Below are 17,682 nucleotides of genomic sequence, written 5' to 3' on the forward strand. Positions count from 1 at the left end.
CCCCCCCCCCCCCCCCCACTCAGAGCCGTGCCTCGTTAGCTGCCTGGACCGCTCCCTGCTTCTCTGAACTTGGGCCCTTCACAGCTGCTGACCCTGCCCCCTGCTGACGCAGACGCAGGCGGCCCGTGGGGTGCGTGCCGGGTACCGCGTGAAAACCATCCTCGCCATCGAACCCCACACAATTCAGCTCTCATAACCACGCCACCCCACAAAGGATCCAGTCATGACATTTGGGGGCCACCTCTGCTTTAATGGCACTTAGCCCCATGCCTGGCACATAGCAGGTGCTCCTTAAATATTATGTGCTGTGCGGCCTCGGCACAGAAGCAGCAGACAACATCTTTAAATATAAATACATGAGGTAGAAAAGTGAATATATCATATAAGGATATGTTTATTATTTATTACACATTATGTGTCTAATATAATTACTCAATCTTAAGATACTCTTCCCTGCTGCTCCTTTCATATATTCTCTTAATATTCTCTAAATTCTCTATAGTCTTTAAAAATATCCAGCAGAGCACCTGGGGGGCTCAGTTGGTTAAGCGACTCTTGGTTTCAGCTCAGGTCATGATCTCACGGTCCTTGAGTTCGAGCCCCGCATCTGGATCCACGCTCACAGTGCAGAGCCTTCTGGGGATTCTCTCTCCTTCTCTCTCTTCCCCTCCCCTGCTTGCAATCTCTCTCTCTCTCTCTCAAAATAAACAAATAAACTTTAAAAAAAATATCCAGCACTTTTCACTTCCCTCTCCATTGAGTATAATCCTGATACACAGCCTGGCAAGATCAATTATGTACAGCACTCAAGTCCAATAAAAGAGAGGTCTTCCCAGCCCCTCAGTGAAGAATCAACAATGCAACTTCAGAATGAAAGCAGTTGTAACAAGATAAACACTTGTGTGATAGCGGGTCCCCAAAGATGGTGGCTGCCGTGTCCTTTGGGCCTGAGTGCAAGTGCCACTCCCACCACAAGAGGTGTGCTACTGGATCTGGGCCAGCCTGTGATCACTTTGGTCCACAGACTCTGGTGGAAATGACATCAGGCCAGGCCCAGGCCTAGCCGGCCCGAGCACTGCCAGTTTGCACTTCTCACTCTTGGAAGCCAGTACGTAGGGGGACTGCCCTAAGACCACCAGGCTGTGACAAGCCCAAGCCACAAGAACCAGACGTCACACGTGGGGGAGATGCCACATCGAGGAGCACAGACGTGCCAGACCCTAGCCTGGCCACCAGCCGAATCCAGCCCCATAAATCTGGCTGAATCCACAGGAAGCGAAACTGCCCAGCCGAGCTCTTCCCAGACTCCTGACCCTCAAAAAAAGCAAGAGTAAAAATAAAATGGTGGTTGGGAGTCACAGAAGGGTGGGGGGTGTTTGTTATGCGGCGGTAGGTAACTAAAGCAAAGTGTGATGGAAGCATTTGGTTGTCAGCACAAAACAGACCGTCATGCTGAGTAGTTGACTCCGATGTTACCGAGTCAGCAGCTCCAGGGAAAAAGAAGATTCAGAAGGAAGAGAAGAGCTGCTCTGAGGGCACCAGGAAGGCACCAGGCACAGACATTCCGTTCTGTCAGGAGGTGACCTGCCTGGCGGTAGGAGCACCTGGGTGGCCCAGTCAGTTAGCGTCTGACTCTTGATTTCGCTCAGGTCATGATCTCCTGGTTCATAAGACTGAGCTCCATGTTGGTTTCTGCACTGACAGCACGGAGCTTGCTTGGGATTCTCTCTCCCTCTCTCTCTGCCCCTCCCCTGCTCGTGCATTCTCTCTCTCTTTTTTCTCTCAAAATAAATAAATAAACTTAAAAAAAAAAGAATCCTGGTGGTAAATAACACAGAAAAAAACCCCAAAAAATTTGAGTTGGATCAATTCTCATGTTAAGAGCTCGATGAAGGGGCACCTTTTGGTCATTTATTCTCTCAACAAACATTGATTGAGACCCTTGTGGTTCGGGCAGGGTGCTGGGTGCTGGAGATTCTGCCTTACCAGATGGGGTACTGTCTAGCCACTTAACAGCACAGCCCTGGGGCGGAATGTGAATCCTGCCAACCAGGAAGCCGTTCTCAAATACCATGGTAAAACACCAGGTATCATTTCCTCCACAAAGCCTAACAAGGATCTGGTACTTATGAATCAATTGTAATTACTGCTCACCCTGAATCACAATTTCCAGTCACCCAGCTCAGGAGGGATGTGGGCACACTCTCCCCGCGCCTAACGCTCACATGTATATTCATGCATTTGCAATGCCCTTCAAATTAAATAGCTAACAAATTGAAGCAGCATCGAAGACCAGCACAGAGGCTCACAGGCTCCCCAATCACTCCCCTGAGCCTCGCTGGTGTTTTCATAACTGCAGGCATCTTACACCTGCTTTCACAGCTGAGAGAAAGAGAAGAGGGAGCCCTGGGTCAGACAGAGACAGCAGAGAGTTCAGAGATGGGGAAATAGGACGCCAGCACACTGGGGCCGGGAGCATCTGAGAAGTAACTCCGTTCCAGCACCCAGACCTTACACACTGAGCGAACACAGAACAGGGTCACTTCTTTTTTTTTCTTTAATAATTAACTTCTTTTGTTTTCAGACCACAACCACTGGCCTCTAGTTGAAAGATCAAAGATAACACAGATTTTTTTAAAAAATGTTTCCCAAACTGTCATCAGAACTATACCTTTGTATCCAGCTGTTTAAACCGATGCCTCATTCTTCAAAGAAGTTAAAAAAGAGAGAGAACAAGAGAAGAGGGAGGGGAGAGAAAAGGCTATTAGACTCCATTTTACAGTCTTTTAAAGAACAAAACACAGATCATTTTCGTTTTCAACTAAATCCACATCAGCTACGTCCTCTGGCCGATAGCCAAGCGAAGCAGGATCCCACACTCCACCCCAGCCAGAAGTAGAACATAGACACGCTGCCTCTGCTGACAGAGGTGGTGGACTCTGACCTCCATTCCAAAATCAAGATCTCAGAGTCCGGGAATGGAGAGGAGCTTAGAGCTTAGGGCGTCTGCCTTGTAACTCAAAGAGAAAGAGCATGCCATCCATCCCACGTAATAGCCGTGTTGAACTTGGCAAAGGGAGTGACTGTGCTTACTTTTAGTCTTTCTTCGTTAGAGTGAATTTTGAGGTTATGTTTGGAGCTCTCAGTTGGGGTGACATCGGACTATTAGCCATGTTAACCTGCCTAATACAAAGGGTACCGCTCCTAAAGGCCCTGCATGACCTCAACTTGGGGACCATCTGTGGATTTAGCTGTGACCTATCTAGCTCTATGGCATGTGTGTAAAAACTCCATGCAATTCATAAATGCTGTTCAGGGCTTCTCAAGGACAGTCTGTAACAGATCTACCAAAGGGCTTTCCGTTCTGTTTCTTCACCGTAGAGACAGGTGTGCGGCGCCTGCATACGGGCCAATTGCCCGTGTTCGGTGGGTCTTCCCAGAATCCACCTCTGTAGCCACGGCAGAGCGACCCACGCTCTTGTGACCTGGTTCCAAGGTCCTGCCCTGCAGGCTCCAGTACCTCTTTCTTCCCCAGGGTCCTGGAGGACAATCAGGATGGCAAGTGGGTGGTCACGCTCTTTTAGAAAGGCTGATGCACACTTACGTGTATGTCACCTCCAATTGCCTAGGTAATACCTTGTTGGTGTGTTTCTCTCTGCTTTAAGTTCTCTTCGCAGAGCTTACTCAACTGAGCTATGTTATGTTCTGCAAGCTTATGCATACGAGCGGAGCCGTGCAAAGCAGAGGTGAACTACGGACATACTCCTCTGAGGTGTCATTGGCTTTCGTGTTGATCTTGACAAGGTAATTTTCTTTCATGACACCCTCCCATGCCAGAGTCTCGTTGTCTTCATTTTTGAAACCTTGAATAATGAGACCAAAAAAAAAAAAAAAAAAGAAAACATTCAAACTGTTTCTTTTGCCCCTTACCTCCTAAATCAACACCTGCTCGTCATTTGGTGAGACCCTGGAGCCAGAAGAATTAGATTCATCCTGCACAGGCTGATGTGAGTAATGTTACTTACTAGGAACAGCAGCAAAGCAGTGGAATGCTAATGAATTTCTTGGTAACAGTGAGGAATTGGGGCCGTCTGAGTGAAATAGGAACGCAATCTTTATTCTAAACAGAGATCCATCTAAAGCCTGTCTGTGTGCTTTATGACTTAGCAAAATCATTTCACTAATGAATTCTGGCCTCACATTTTATATGTGCTCCTCTCTCATTTTGATGACATAAAACTGCTACATCAACCACCCGGTTGGATCATTACGGCTGGATTGTGACTCTCTCAACCTAAAACGGGCATAGGAACTTTGGAGGAGGGGTCAATAAAGCCCGGACATCATTCCTATCCTTGTGAAGTATGCAATCTGGGTGTGGGCCTCAAGGAAAATTCTTCTGCCTTGTCTATTTCCTTTCATCTAAGTCAGGGCTTGCTGTAAAAATTGGCCTGGGGCGTGTTCCAGCAAGATTTTTAGTTCAATTTCTTGCAGTGCCTGGGCCTATGAGAAGGCAAGCAAACAAAATCACAGATCGACAAGGTGCCATGATTCAGGAAATGGTGCGGTGGATAGTCCTCCGTATGAATTTGTGGGGAAAGGAGAGCACCTAGGTTCAGGCAGGCATCCACTTGAGGGAGAAAAAAAATCTAGTTTTATTTTTAAATTGCCTTTAAAGTATATGGATTTAAAAAGAATTCACTGAGACTCAAAGGCAGAGCCAATATGCAAGTGACAGGATTTCAGCAAAGCCTCTATAGCAAATGCAGATTTATAGAAAATAATTCCTAATTGGATTTTTTTCCCATTGGATTTTTCCTAGCAAAGTGGTTTCCAATATCTTCTCCCCAAACTGCAATGTATGTAGAAGCCCAGTAGGAGTATTTAAAAATCAACATGGAAAGGATCCACAGGTTCCTGAACACAGATGGCCAAAGAGTGACAGTGACAAATGACCAAGACAAAATGGCCAAGTCCTTTAGCGGTCAAAATGTTAGGTGATGGCACAGCACTTTCACCGACAGAAATGGAAAGTTGGCAGGGTCCACGGTAATAACTATGGCCTGTGATGGCAACAACATGGATAAACAGGTTTCCCAGAAACTGGAAAAACTCTGTAAATTATTACTGTTGTAGCACACGATGGATGAGACGGTGGAGGAGGAGGGTGGCAGACAATACCAAAAGACTTAAATTTGTACATACCCTTTATCTAGAAATTTCTCTATTAATAACTCCAATGGAAAAAAATCATTTGTGTGCTAAAAAATAAAGGCATATAACTGTTCATCATAGCGCTGTATGATACTGAAAGAATTGAAACAAGGGATTGGCGACATTAAATATTGTGCATCCACAGGCTGGGATATTCTACAGTTCAAAACTGTCATATAGGTTTATATTTATGTACATGGAAAATGTTTGTGATATATTATTCGCTAAATGAACAAATTAGATTATAATGTGTTGATCCAGAATAACCTAATTATTATACACCCAGACAAACATAATAGAATAGATACCATTATGTTAACAATATTTACCTCTGAGTGGTGGGTTCCCTGTGCTCTTACTCTTTCTTCTTTGTGTTTTTCTGTATTTTTCAAATGTTCCATAATGAGGATGGATTACTTTTTTCTCGTGGAAAGCAATATATTTTCTAACAGGGCAATTACTGGGACGGGGTGGCATACTTTGTCATTGTTACTTTATGATGTCACCAAGAAGTAGCAAAAATGGAAGCTTGGGGGGCGCCTGGGTGGCTCAGTCAGTTGAGCGTCTGACTTTGGCTCAGACCACGATCTCACAGTTTGTGGGTTTGAGCCACGTGTCGGGCTCTGTGCTGACAGCTCAGAGCTTGGAGCCTGCTTCAGATTCTATGTCTCTCTCTCTCTCTCTGCCCCTGCCCTGCTCATACTCAGTCTCTCTCAAAAAATAAACATTAAAAAATAATCTTTTTTAATGGAAGGTTGGAATCTACCTTTTCTGAAACGTTTGAAAACTCTTGGCATTTTTCTCCAAAGAACAGTTTTGAGCTTAAATCTCTTGATGTCCCGGTCATTTGGCGGCAAGTGCAAAGTGAATTTGGGAAATGAATCAGTGTGAAAAGCTCTGGCAACCACCGAGTGCTAAGGTTTCTGGAATCCGTGATTGCCAAGAAGCGGCAAATAAATGAGTGGTGAGCAGGCACCTCCAGAAGTCTCCAGAGAGTAAAGGGGGCTCGCCCTCTCCCGTCATCAGGGCACCCAGCGTGGAGAAGTACCTGTCCTGCTGTGCCCCTTATTCCCTCTACTTCTTTATTCCTCCCTGAGACTAAGAACTGCTTGGGAAGAGAGAATGCAACCAGCTTATGTTATCTTGTTCTCAAATGACTGTAAGAGCATCATTCTCCCGGGGAAACAGGTGCAGATTCACAAAGCTCATCTCTGACCTGTTTGCCTCCTGCAGCTGAAGTCCCGCCCATCTGATGGCCAAATTGGGAGGTTTGCTCCCATTTTTATCCTCTTAGCATGCTTACTCAATGATTAAGTTTTGAGGGAATAGAATACATTTTGTCCTCGAACCCATCCCAAATTCAAAAGACTGATTTGTCCTTAATGACACACAGAGGTGTCTGGTTCCACTGACCCTGGACAGAGCACAGGGTGCCTCTGGACAGTGGATCTTCATCCCAAATCTGTCTCCCTATCCCCAGACGGAATCCAATCAGTGATGGGATTCACTACCTCACGTAGCTATTTGCTTCATTTCCTGAGAGCGTGATTTGTCAGACACAGTTTTAAACCTTTACCAAGTCAAAATCTTCCTCCCTGAAACTTTTACCCATCATTCTTTCTCTGGAACCATTTAGGTAAAACTATGGGCCAAGCAGCCCAGCCCTCACATGCCTCTGTTGTACCCCCAGAATGGAGTCCGTATTTGTGAAGGAAGGAAGGCTTTGAGCAATACGGCTGTTTTTACACTATTTCTTCTCTATGCACAATATAGGGTATATATCCTTTTTTATGCTCTGCTTTCCTTGACTTAAAGTTTGTGACTGGAAAGTTCATTCTTTTCCTTATGATTTTTAAAAGAAATTTGTGGGGTGCCTCGGTGGCTCAGTCGGTTAAGTGTCTGACTCTTGATTTCAGCTCCGGTCACGATCTCATGGTTTGTGAGTTCGAATCCCATGTCGGGTTCCCATCTCTCTGCCCTTCCCCAGCTGTGCTCTTTCAAAATAAATAAAGAAGCTCAAAAAAATAAATAAAAGAAATATAAAGATGTTCATAGACCTGAAACACCTGAGCCCTGGTGCTGCATGTGATAAAGAAGCCAGGTTACTGATGGACCCCAGCTTCCCCCAGAGCCAGATGCCCTGGATTAAATCTGAGGTCAGAAGGCAAAATGAATGGGCTGGTGGTACCCTTTCTATCTTTTTCTCTGTGCCCAAACACCCGAATGAATCAAAATAAGCCTCTCCCTCCTTTCCTTTCTCTCCTTCCTTTCCTTTGGTTGAGACATGTCGGCAAGCTAGGAAGATCTGTCTGCCTCCGCAGTCCCAGGGTCGAGTGTTAAGAAAACCTAGCCTGTTTTCAGGGAAGAGAGTTGTGCCTGCGGAGGGTGTCCCCTAGTGTGACTGAGAATCTCCTGGTGATAGATCCTGGCTCCCATGGCAGGGACAGGGGGAGCCCAGTGGGGACTCCCCTGCTCCTTACCACTTATCAGCGCTAACTCCCCAAAGGAAGCGGGTCCCCATCAGGGAGAGTCTGTGCAATATGGAGGAGAGGCCAGGCAAGGCAGCCGCTGGAGAAAGTCCTGGCAATCCCTGGAGTCGGGGGGCCAGCCAGGGAAGAGCAGACCCACCAGGTACCCACACAATACAGGATCAGTTTTGCACACAGGCCAGGTCAGAGAGCACGGAGCCGGCCAAGAACAGTACCATTGTTTCCAGAAAAGACTTTCTGCTTCTTTCCCCTCCTTGATTCCCGTGCTCCAACCCACAGAGGGTCAGTGACGGCAGCTGGTGGGTGGCAGAGAAGGGGAGGAAGGCAGGGGAAGAAGAAGCCAGTGGCCCACGCTCCCTGAGAGCTCTGCCAGCTAAGAGGGGGTGCAGCCAAAAGGAGGGCCTCCCACCTGCTCGGCCATCAATGGGCTGGTTAATAGACCAGACTGTCTACGTAGTGTAGTAATTACAAGCCTTTCGATTTCCCTAGGAGCGACCAGGACAGTCCGGACTCTGCCAGAGTTGGGCTAACGTCTACCAGAGTCGACATCTCACAGAAGCAAAACCGAAGTCATGTCTTGACACCGTCCTGTGAATCACGCTTGTTCAACGTGCTGTTTACATAATTATGATGCTCCCCCGAACGTTCTCCCCCCAGAATGAGAGCAGCCCACAGACCTGCAACACCCCCCCAACCTACCTTCCCTGCGAGTAATTCCCTGGCTGGCCGGCTGCCTAATCTGGACAGACATACAGAGGGGGGCGGGGGCATAACTGTGAAAAACCCCTTTCCTGCTGCCCCGTGAGGACCAGGCACGCTCTTCCCCGCACCCCCCCCCCAACAATGAATCACTGCTTTTGCTCCCGGGCACGGAGGGACAAGTGACTCACAGCAAGGCGAAGTCTCCATGCTTTTGTTCTTGCAGCAGCACCAGAAGCACTTCTTGACCACCATGTAGAAGTAGGCAAAGACCACGAAGGGAAAGGGGATGTTCAGACGGCTGCAGTACTCCTGCACCAGGAAGTACCTCTGGAACTTCCATACCTGGTCATTGTTCTCCTGGACGGTGCCCACTGTGTAGCTGGCAGAAGGAGAGAGAAGGTCAAGTCTCAGCCTGCCACGCGGTGGTGTTGATAACGAGGCACGACCGGAGGCAGCCTGCGTCCAGCCAGGAGAGGAGAACCCAGGCTGAGGCGGGGCCCAGGACAGCTCAGCAGTGGGCACACCTCAACGCAGCCGGGGCCAGATCGCGTCTGCGGCTTCGGGGTCTGGGGTCTAGGGTCTGGTCACACCGAAAATACTGGCCGGTGCTTTTCAAAAGCTTTCTGCTTCCAGACCTTTCAAGGATTCCCATCTGTCGTCAGTCTGTTACTGTGTTCATCACAAAGAGGCGAAGGTAGTGACACTCTTAGGAACAATTTGCCCCTCATACGTTGCTAACGGGAGTTTAATTGTAAACAGTCTGGGAAGGAAGTTTGTTAATATTTATCAAGGGCCTTAGAAATGTTCATCTTTAAGGGCGCCTGAGTGGCTCAGCCCGTTAAGCATCCAACTTTGGCTCAGGTCATGATCCCACAGTCCGTGAGTTCAAGCCTCACATTGGGCTCTGTGCTGACAGCTCAGAGCCCGCAGCCTGCTTCAGACTCTGTGTCTCCCTCTCTCTCTACCCTTCCCCTGCTCGTGCTCTGTCTCTCTCTCTCTCTCACTTACTCAAAAAGAAAATAAACATTTAAAAATTTTTAAAAAATAATAAATGTTCATCCCTTTGATCCCATGACTTGACTTCTGGAAATTTAACCTAAGACCATGGAGGTACTGAGAAAAGAAAATTTATCGGTGGATATATACGCACAGCTGTTTGCCACCGCCCCAAAAGAAGCAGCTGTCCCAACCTCCCACCTCAACAGAATGGGGCCACAGAAATTCTCAACACTAAGAATATGTATCACCCACCATGATTAATTAATAGCTGTTAATTATAATGATTATGAATAATTTTTATACTTTGGGGAAAGGCTTATAATACATGTTAAGTGAAATAATTAGGCTCAACCTCATATTTACCACATCATCTCACTATGTAAATCACAATTCACAGGGAGAAATAAACCCATCATTTGGTGGTGATCTCCAGCACACATCCTGAATGTTCTCTATTCCCTTCTTTGCTTCCTAAGCGTTACACAATGGGCATGAATTATTCACATAATTAGAAAACACATCCATTGATCAGAAGAACGTCTGATCGTGCCACTGATTTATCGGTAACAAATCAAACCAACCATAACGCAGCTAACGCTAGGTGCCAGACGCTGTTCTTAGCAGCCTACTTGCATTAATGATGTAATCTGCAAACAACGCTCTATAGGATATAAGCCTTACTTTCATCTACGATGAATGATCAGAAAACTAAAGCAGAGCAAGGGTAGGAATATTGTCTAAATTTCCCAACTAGAAAATAATAAAGCCAGGCCTTGGGTCTTGCAATCCTACTGATGTCTGTTTGCCTTGCCACCACACACCACCGCCTTCCAGAGTAAAGCATGAAATGTATTTAAAAAAAATTTTTTTAATGTTTTATTTATTTCTCAGAGAGGGAGAGAGACGGTGTGAGCAAGGGAGGGTCAGAGACAGAGGGAGACACAGAATCTGAAACAGGCTCCAGGCGCTGAGCTAGCTGTTGGCACAGAGCCTGATGTGGGGCTCGAACCCACGAATGGTGAGATCATGACCTGAGCCGAAGTCAAATGCTTAACTGACTGAGCCACCCAGGCGCCCCAAGCATGAAATGTTTTGAGCTATGCTCTGTCTCCAGAGGATTTGGATGGACTACTTCATACGATGGAGCATTTTACCATCAGCAGTTCAACCATCCCAGATGCTTATATTGCTGGCATCAAATCACCCCTCTGAGAGCTGAAGAAGCAACAATCAGTCTTTGAAATCTATAAGCCAGTCCTGACTGGAGTTGCATTCAATTCTCCCAGTTCTGGATAAACACGTCACAGGCCAGACCTGAAAGGTGACCGGGCAGGGGACCCGGGTCTGTCTGTTGTGAGACCTCACTCTTGCCCCATGGCACACTACAATCTAAGGTTTAAATATCTTTAGCTAAGAGACAATCACACACACAAAGGCAAAACACTAACCTACACGCGTCACAGCTATGGCTTTGGTTACAAGCCTGTCATGGCTCGAGCTGGAGCCTTCTGATGAAGGGGACACCCCGGGCCCTGGATTCCATGCAGGACTGGGGTCAGCGGCAGGCACCCCTTAGCACCTATAAACCAAGCCCCAGGGAGCCCGCCATCTTTGCAAGGAAGGGAATTGATACTTCTTGAACATCTACGGCACATAGACTCCTACACGAGGCACGTCAGATGGCTGGCTGGCTGATTCTCACGTCGATTCTGTCAATTCTATGCTGCAGATTTTTTTTTTTTTAGGCTAGAAAAAGGACTGTGCAGCTTAAGAGTAGAGCAGAGTGAATCCAGCAGTTAGCTTGCAGTTACTTCCAAATGTAGGTCAGGTTGCTCTGGGCCAACACCAACATCTTTCTCTGTCCCCGCGGGTCCTCACTGGCTCTGCAAATGGCACCCCAGGGCCCTGCACTGAAATAGGGGAGGGTGGCAGGCCCACCCCAGATTAATGAAGTCAGAGCTAAGAACTTGACAGAGATCCATCTGTTACATTGTGACAGAACAAATATCACCATTCAAATCACTGTCGCCGGGAGGATCTTAAAATGGGAACATGTCTAGTCAAACACAAAAAAGCAACAAGCATCCAAATGCTGTTCTCTGAGGTTCCACCCGGAAGGAATTAAGAGCTCCGACTGAAGGACATTTAGGATGCTTAGAGCAGGGGAAGCTGACCTCTCCCACAGCTGGGCCTCCCTCCTTTCCTCAGAAGCTCAGCACAGCACTTGGGTCAAGAAGAGTCCCCATGGGTAGAGATTTGCATCTGGGCTTAACTGGTCGCTCAGAAGCAGTGCAAGCATCTCATGTCTTCCAGCTGATCTAGAGAAGGGACTGGCAAACTGGGAGCCCAGATCCAATCCCCGCCTGCACTGCTCTATGGGGATGGCCAGATTAGAATGGTCTTTACCAAGCAGAAAGGTGGGGATGGGTGCTTGGCACCAGGTCAAAGTGAAGACCCTAGCTGGCCCTCACAGGCAAAGTCGCCAGTCCCTGGTCTAGAATGGATTTGGGCCCATGTCCATACACTAAGGTCTCCACTGTATCATCCTCTACTCTGAGAAGCTCTGCCTCAAATCAATGCTTTGTGCATTCCTCAGGACAAGCTGGCGGCCTCCTGTAGGAACCTCCGTTTGCTCTGCACCCTGGGGCCCAGCTGGATCCAGAGAGCAGCATTTCTCTCCTGGGCAAACAGTACAAACCCTTGTCCGCATCCGAGGGGGTGAGAGTGAGCTAGCTGATTACTGGACTTGAACACCCAAAAGCCACTTTGCAATCATAACACACTTCTGGGGGTGACCATGCTGGGGGTCATTCATACTGAGGCCCACCTTCCCCACATGACAGCAGCTTCCAAATTCTTCTATCCCTCCCCCCCACCACCCAAATTAGTTCCAGACTCAGCCAAAGAGACATGAGGATTCCCCAGGGAAGGCAGACTGATAGTTGAGCACTGTTTCAAACTGCTCTGTTGAAATAATTTTTATATTCTTTAGACACTGTCTTCCATCTCTGTAAAAGAAGAGGCAGAAGTCTGGTGCCAATACATGAGTGCCCTCCCCGCCCCCCACTCAGCAAACCCAAATGCCCAGAGAAGCTCAGACACCATCTCCCACCCAGGCTCTGGGCATCTCCCTGTCAGCCGCTGACCATCCAGAACCTTCCTGGAGAGGAAGTCCACAATGTTCCCTTCGACCTTCCAACTCCAGTGATAATCTTGAGCCCTCTTCTACCCAGCTAGTGGAAGATCTAAAGTGATGACTGAGTTTGGTCCCCTAAGACCACCCAAGTGCCTTCATGGAGCAGGAGACGAGGAGGCAGGAATCCCACAGGGAAACAACGTTTCAGAAATTGGCTGACACTGAAAACGTTACCAGGAGATAACAAATGTTGAGGATTCAGATAGCCTTGGACAGAAATGAAATCCAGCAGTACGTTAACAGAATAATATGCCATGACCAACGAACAGAGGATGACTAAATATTAAGACCATTTATATAATACATCATTTTCCTACTACATCATAGATAAAAAGGAAATTTGCCATTTCCATAGCTGCTAGAAAATCTTCTGGCAAATCTGACATCCATTTCTAATTAGGAAAACTAAAAAAAATAAAGTAGGAGGCAAAGAAAGGAGCTTCATACATAAGAAATAGGAAGAACCTTCCATGACACAATTAAAAAAAGGAGAGGGACTAAAGGAAGATTCAGTAAGGAGACTTGTTCCAAAACAAATAAGCAAAGCTTTAATACATGTTGCCTCCATGTCAAAAATTACTTATTGAAAAAAAATAATAGGAAAAAAAATCTCTTTCACAATCACAAATGGCTAGGATAAAAAGTAACCAAAAATCTTCCAGATTCATAGAATAAAACTGTTCATCATCACCAGGAAACTATGTATATTTGAAAAAATGGAGAATCACACCATTTTTTCTGGAGAGTAAGATATCACTTTTTTTTTTAAAGATGTCAGCTTCCCCTGAATGATGCTGTCGAGTTCACATCATCACAATAAAGTTCACAAAACTTTTATTTATTTATTTATTTTGAAGGGGAAAGAACAAAGGATTTTGGAAGATGAGCCTTAGGTGCCTCCCTATTATTAAGTATACAAGAAAAGCCAAAACAAAAGTTTTGAATGAGAATAATGAGGTGGACTTGTACAACAGATGCTAAAATCATTTTTTTAAGTCAGTAATTAAATCCATTTGGTAGTAAAAACCAAAATAGACTGATCAACAGAAGAGAATGACGAGTCTGCCAAAAAATATCACAAAGAAAAAGAAGACGCTGAAACAATGGCAGAATTTCAGAATAAACTGAAAGACGAGAAACTTGCCATCTAGATCTCAATCAGGAAACACCTCCTCTGAGCTCTTTCGCAGATTTCATCCGTTTTCCATCTGTTACTCCTTCCCGGACATGCCAGCAATATCCGGCCAGAGCTGCCCTGTGACTCTGGTGACCCTGAATTCCGCTGCCTGTCCCCAGCCCGGCTCCTGCACATCTCCGTTCCTCTCTCCTTCCACAAGATCAAAAAAAACAGGTACATAGTCAACAGTAAGAGACAGCCAGAGACTTCACGACACTGATTTGTTTTGTTTTGTTTTTTAGAGAGAGAATGAGCAGGGGGTACGGGCAGAGGGAGAGAGAGGGAAAGAGAATCTCAAGCAGGCTCCATGCTCAGCACAGAGCCCAACGCAGAGCTCGATCCCACGACCCCGGGATCAGGACCTAAGGCCGAAATCAAGAGTCAGATGCTCAACCAACGGAGCCACCCAGGTGCCCCTCACTACACTTATTTTTGATGTGCGAACTCGGTTCAGTGTTGTGCTTGCAGAGTCAAACAACTAAGACAGTGCCTTGTGCCTGCATGCAGACCCAGTGGGCCCTCCTTCACCCTCAAGAAAATGCCCAACTTCTTTAACGTGGCATAAAAGACACCCCACAGCCTGGCCCCTGTCTACCTTTCCACCCTCGTCAGTGGCTGATTCTCCCCTGCTTCACCCGTCCCTGCCCCCACCCTGGGTCAGGCTCTGGGCTTCCCCCGGTAAGGGGTTCTCTGAGCAAATGTCACCTCTGCTCAGCCCCACTGACCCTAGCCCCACCTCGAATGTTCTGTCACACCTCATAACGCTCCCCTGAGCCCCACAGACTCTGAAAATAGCCTTTTCAGTACTTCTTATACAATTAAATCATATTTTGGTCACAGAAATTCTCTTCGGTGCAGGCATGTTTGACAAGTCCCCTTTGGAAGAAAGGCATCTGGTGGATTTGTCCCCAGGGCACGGTGCCCATAAGCATCACAGCAGAACGCTGAGATGACCCAGGGTCATCTACGGACTGCGAGTTCACTTCATGCTCTGATAAGCTGTACAGGGCCTGTGATCGATAATTTTAATGCAGAATAATCACAGAGGTTTACATCCATTACCTCTCCCTGTTGAATATTATCCAGAGAGCACTCTAATACTGCTTTAAAATTCCCAAGGGCTCATTTATGTTACAGTTCATAAGGTTGCCATTGTGTATGGTTAAGCTTTTACATGAATACTTGGATGTGGTGCCAGACGGGGGGTCACCGCCTGGGGTCGCTGGCTCACAAAGCCCAGAACAATTCCCACAGCCATCGGAAACCACCCTCTGAAGATTCTGCCCATGGACGGCAGGAGGGAGGCTGAAGCCACTCGCAAGTTCCCAGATAGGAGTTAACAAAGAAAAAGTCTCTGGTTAACATGGGACTCTCCTCTTTTCTGTCTTTTTTTTTTTTTTAATGTTTTATGTTTGTTTATTTAATTTGAGAGAGAGAGAGCAAGCAAGGGTGGTGCCAGAGATAGAAAGAGAAAGAGAGAGAGAGAGAGAGAGAATTCCAAGCAGGCTCTGTACTGACAGATGCAGGGCTCATACTCACAAACTATGAGATCATGACCTAAGCCAAGATCAAGAGTCGGATGCTCAACTGACTGAGCCACCCAGATGCCCCTCCGCAAGGACTATTCTAGGAGGCGCCCCCCAAGGGGAGCGATGCCCCCAAGTTGTCACACCTATGCACTGAATAGGGCGACAGCAGGGTACCACGCCATGGCTGGGGTATCTTGGGGAAGAGAATTGCATTCAAGACTTGAATGGACACAGATAAGCTGGACAGGCGTGTGGCCAGAGCCACGGCCAGGCATTCACTTCCTCAATGTGAAAACGACACGCTGGGCTCCAGTCCCTCCTGGCTCCAGATTCTATCAGCTCATCATTGTAATGCGGATAATGGATTAGAAATGTGGCAAGGTCTTCCCTTCACAGCACACACACTCAGGACAGATCTAAGTCATATTCTACCCTGTGCCTCTCTGAGATCCACCATATTAATGCAGCTCAGAGGTCATGGCTTTGGGAGCCGTCAGCCCCTTTGGTTAATTTCTGGGGAAACAGCATGACTGGCCAGTTCTCATAGGGCCTGTCCAGCAATTGGTGTAAAGGCTGTGAGGTTGTGTTCCCCCTCCCTGGCCTTCATGTGGACACAAATCACCCAGCAGCTGCCACTCTCTCTGCAGCTCAGAGTGGGACCTTGGGCAGCATCCTGACTCCCAAGTCCTTCCCTGCCTGGCCACCCTTTGGAGCGGTGATGGAGAGGTTTGCACATTCCCTCTTTAGGTCCATGTGGACACAACAGCCATATGATCTCTGCCCCCCCCCACCCCCCCAGGCACCTGGCACAGAACTGACACCATACATCTATGTGCTACAGCCCTCTCTGGTCTGTGATTGACCATTGATGCATATCAGGAAATGTAAGACCCGGAAGCCAAGCTCCCAAGCCATCACTGAATAACGAAGTAAACACAGGCAAAGCCCTTCTCTCATTCATCCAACCCACAGGGTCCCAGGTGCTGAGGCTGACCCAGTCTCCATCCTCCAGGGTTTACCATCCAAAAGGACAGAATGCTGTCACTGTGCAGGGGGTGCAGGGAGTCTCTCTGCAAAGTGGGGAGGCCACCAGGGACCCCCTCGGGCAGAAGATGACACTCAGCTCCTTAATAGGCAAGCAGGACTGGGGCAAGAGACAGTCAAGGCGGAGCAAGTAATCTCGATGGATGGAACAGAGCTTGCAAAGTGTCCGATGTCACAGGTCACCCTGTTTCTGGACAGACACCCTAGGGACAGACTGTGCTCACAAGCCAGGTCATGGACAGCTTTGGCAAAGAGCTGAAGAGCCTGAAATTTACCTTGAAAGCCATGGGGAAATACTGACATCCTTCCCGAATTTTAAGTAGAGCAGTGACTGACATTTTAGAAACATTACTGTGGCCATAGTGTAGAGGTGGGACTGAGGGAGGACTTCTTTGTACACTGGTAGACCAGATGGCCACTCACTGCTCAGCCTGATAGATGGGTGACAAGCCCAGAGGTACATTCTTCCACCCAGCCCTGTCCAAAGGGAGGCCATGGACCCTCATTAACAATCCCTGTGTCTCTCAGGAGCCCAGGGCTCTAAGTTACAGTTGTCTTTTTCTTATTTTTTCTCTAAATTATAAAAGCTTTATGTGATCACTGTAACAAGTGAAATACCTATTTGTATTTTTTCACTTTTTTATATGTTTATTTGTTTTGGGGGTGGGTTTTTTTGTTTGTTTTTTAATGTTTTCTGAGAGAGAGAGAGAGACAGCATGAGCAGGGGAGGGTCAGAGAGACAGGGAGATGCAGAATCTGAAACAGGCTCCAGGCTCTGAGCTGTCAGCACAGAGCCCAACGCAGGGCTCAAACCCACGAACTGTGAGATCATGACCTGAGCCGAAGTTGGATGCTTAACTGACTGAGCCACCCAGGCACCCCTATGTTTATTTGTTTTTGAAAGAAAGAGAGTGAGAGAGAGAGTGAGAAAGAAAGAGAGAGCCAGAGAAGGGCACAGAGTGAGGGAGACATAGAATCCAAAGCAGGCTCCAGATTCTAAACTGTCAGCACAGAGCCCAATGTGGGACCTGAACTCAAGAACCGTGAGATCATGACCCTAGCCAAAGTCGGACACTTCACCGACTGAGCCATCCAGGTGCCCCATACTCTTGTATTTTTTAATTAATTGTATTAATTCTTTTAATTTCTTGTTTTTTACTGCAGGAAAATGAGATTACACCATAAAAATTTGTCTGCAATTTGCTTTTTATATTTAACAGACTGTCATTCTTTCAAGTCAATAAAAAGAGATCTATCTTTTTTCAAACCTGCACAATACTTGTCATCTATAACAAGGCTTACTCAGCTGTCCCGCAGTCAACAGACATCAAA

General features: G+C 47.1%; 1 protein-coding gene across 1 annotated transcript in view; it reads right to left on the minus strand.

Moving 5' to 3' along the window:
• TRPM8 (transient receptor potential cation channel subfamily M member 8) overlaps positions 1 to 17,682 on the minus strand; it is an 81,775-nt gene that overhangs the window by 6,827 nt on the left and 57,266 nt on the right. The window contains exons 21-23 of the mRNA XM_039234462.1: positions 8,594 to 8,784; positions 3,764 to 3,863; positions 2,672 to 2,705 (exon numbers count right to left, since the gene is read on the minus strand). Coding sequence (XP_039090393.1) covers positions 2,672 to 2,705; positions 3,764 to 3,863; positions 8,594 to 8,784 — 325 coding nt within the window. The remainder of the gene's footprint in view (positions 1 to 2,671; positions 2,706 to 3,763; positions 3,864 to 8,593; positions 8,785 to 17,682) is intronic.

The sequence above is a fragment of the Hyaena hyaena genome, unplaced genomic scaffold (genome assembly GCF_003009895.1).
Source record: "Hyaena hyaena isolate Hyena2069 unplaced genomic scaffold, ASM300989v1 scaffold_86, whole genome shotgun sequence".
Lineage (NCBI taxonomy): Eukaryota > Metazoa > Chordata > Mammalia > Carnivora > Hyaenidae > Hyaena > Hyaena hyaena.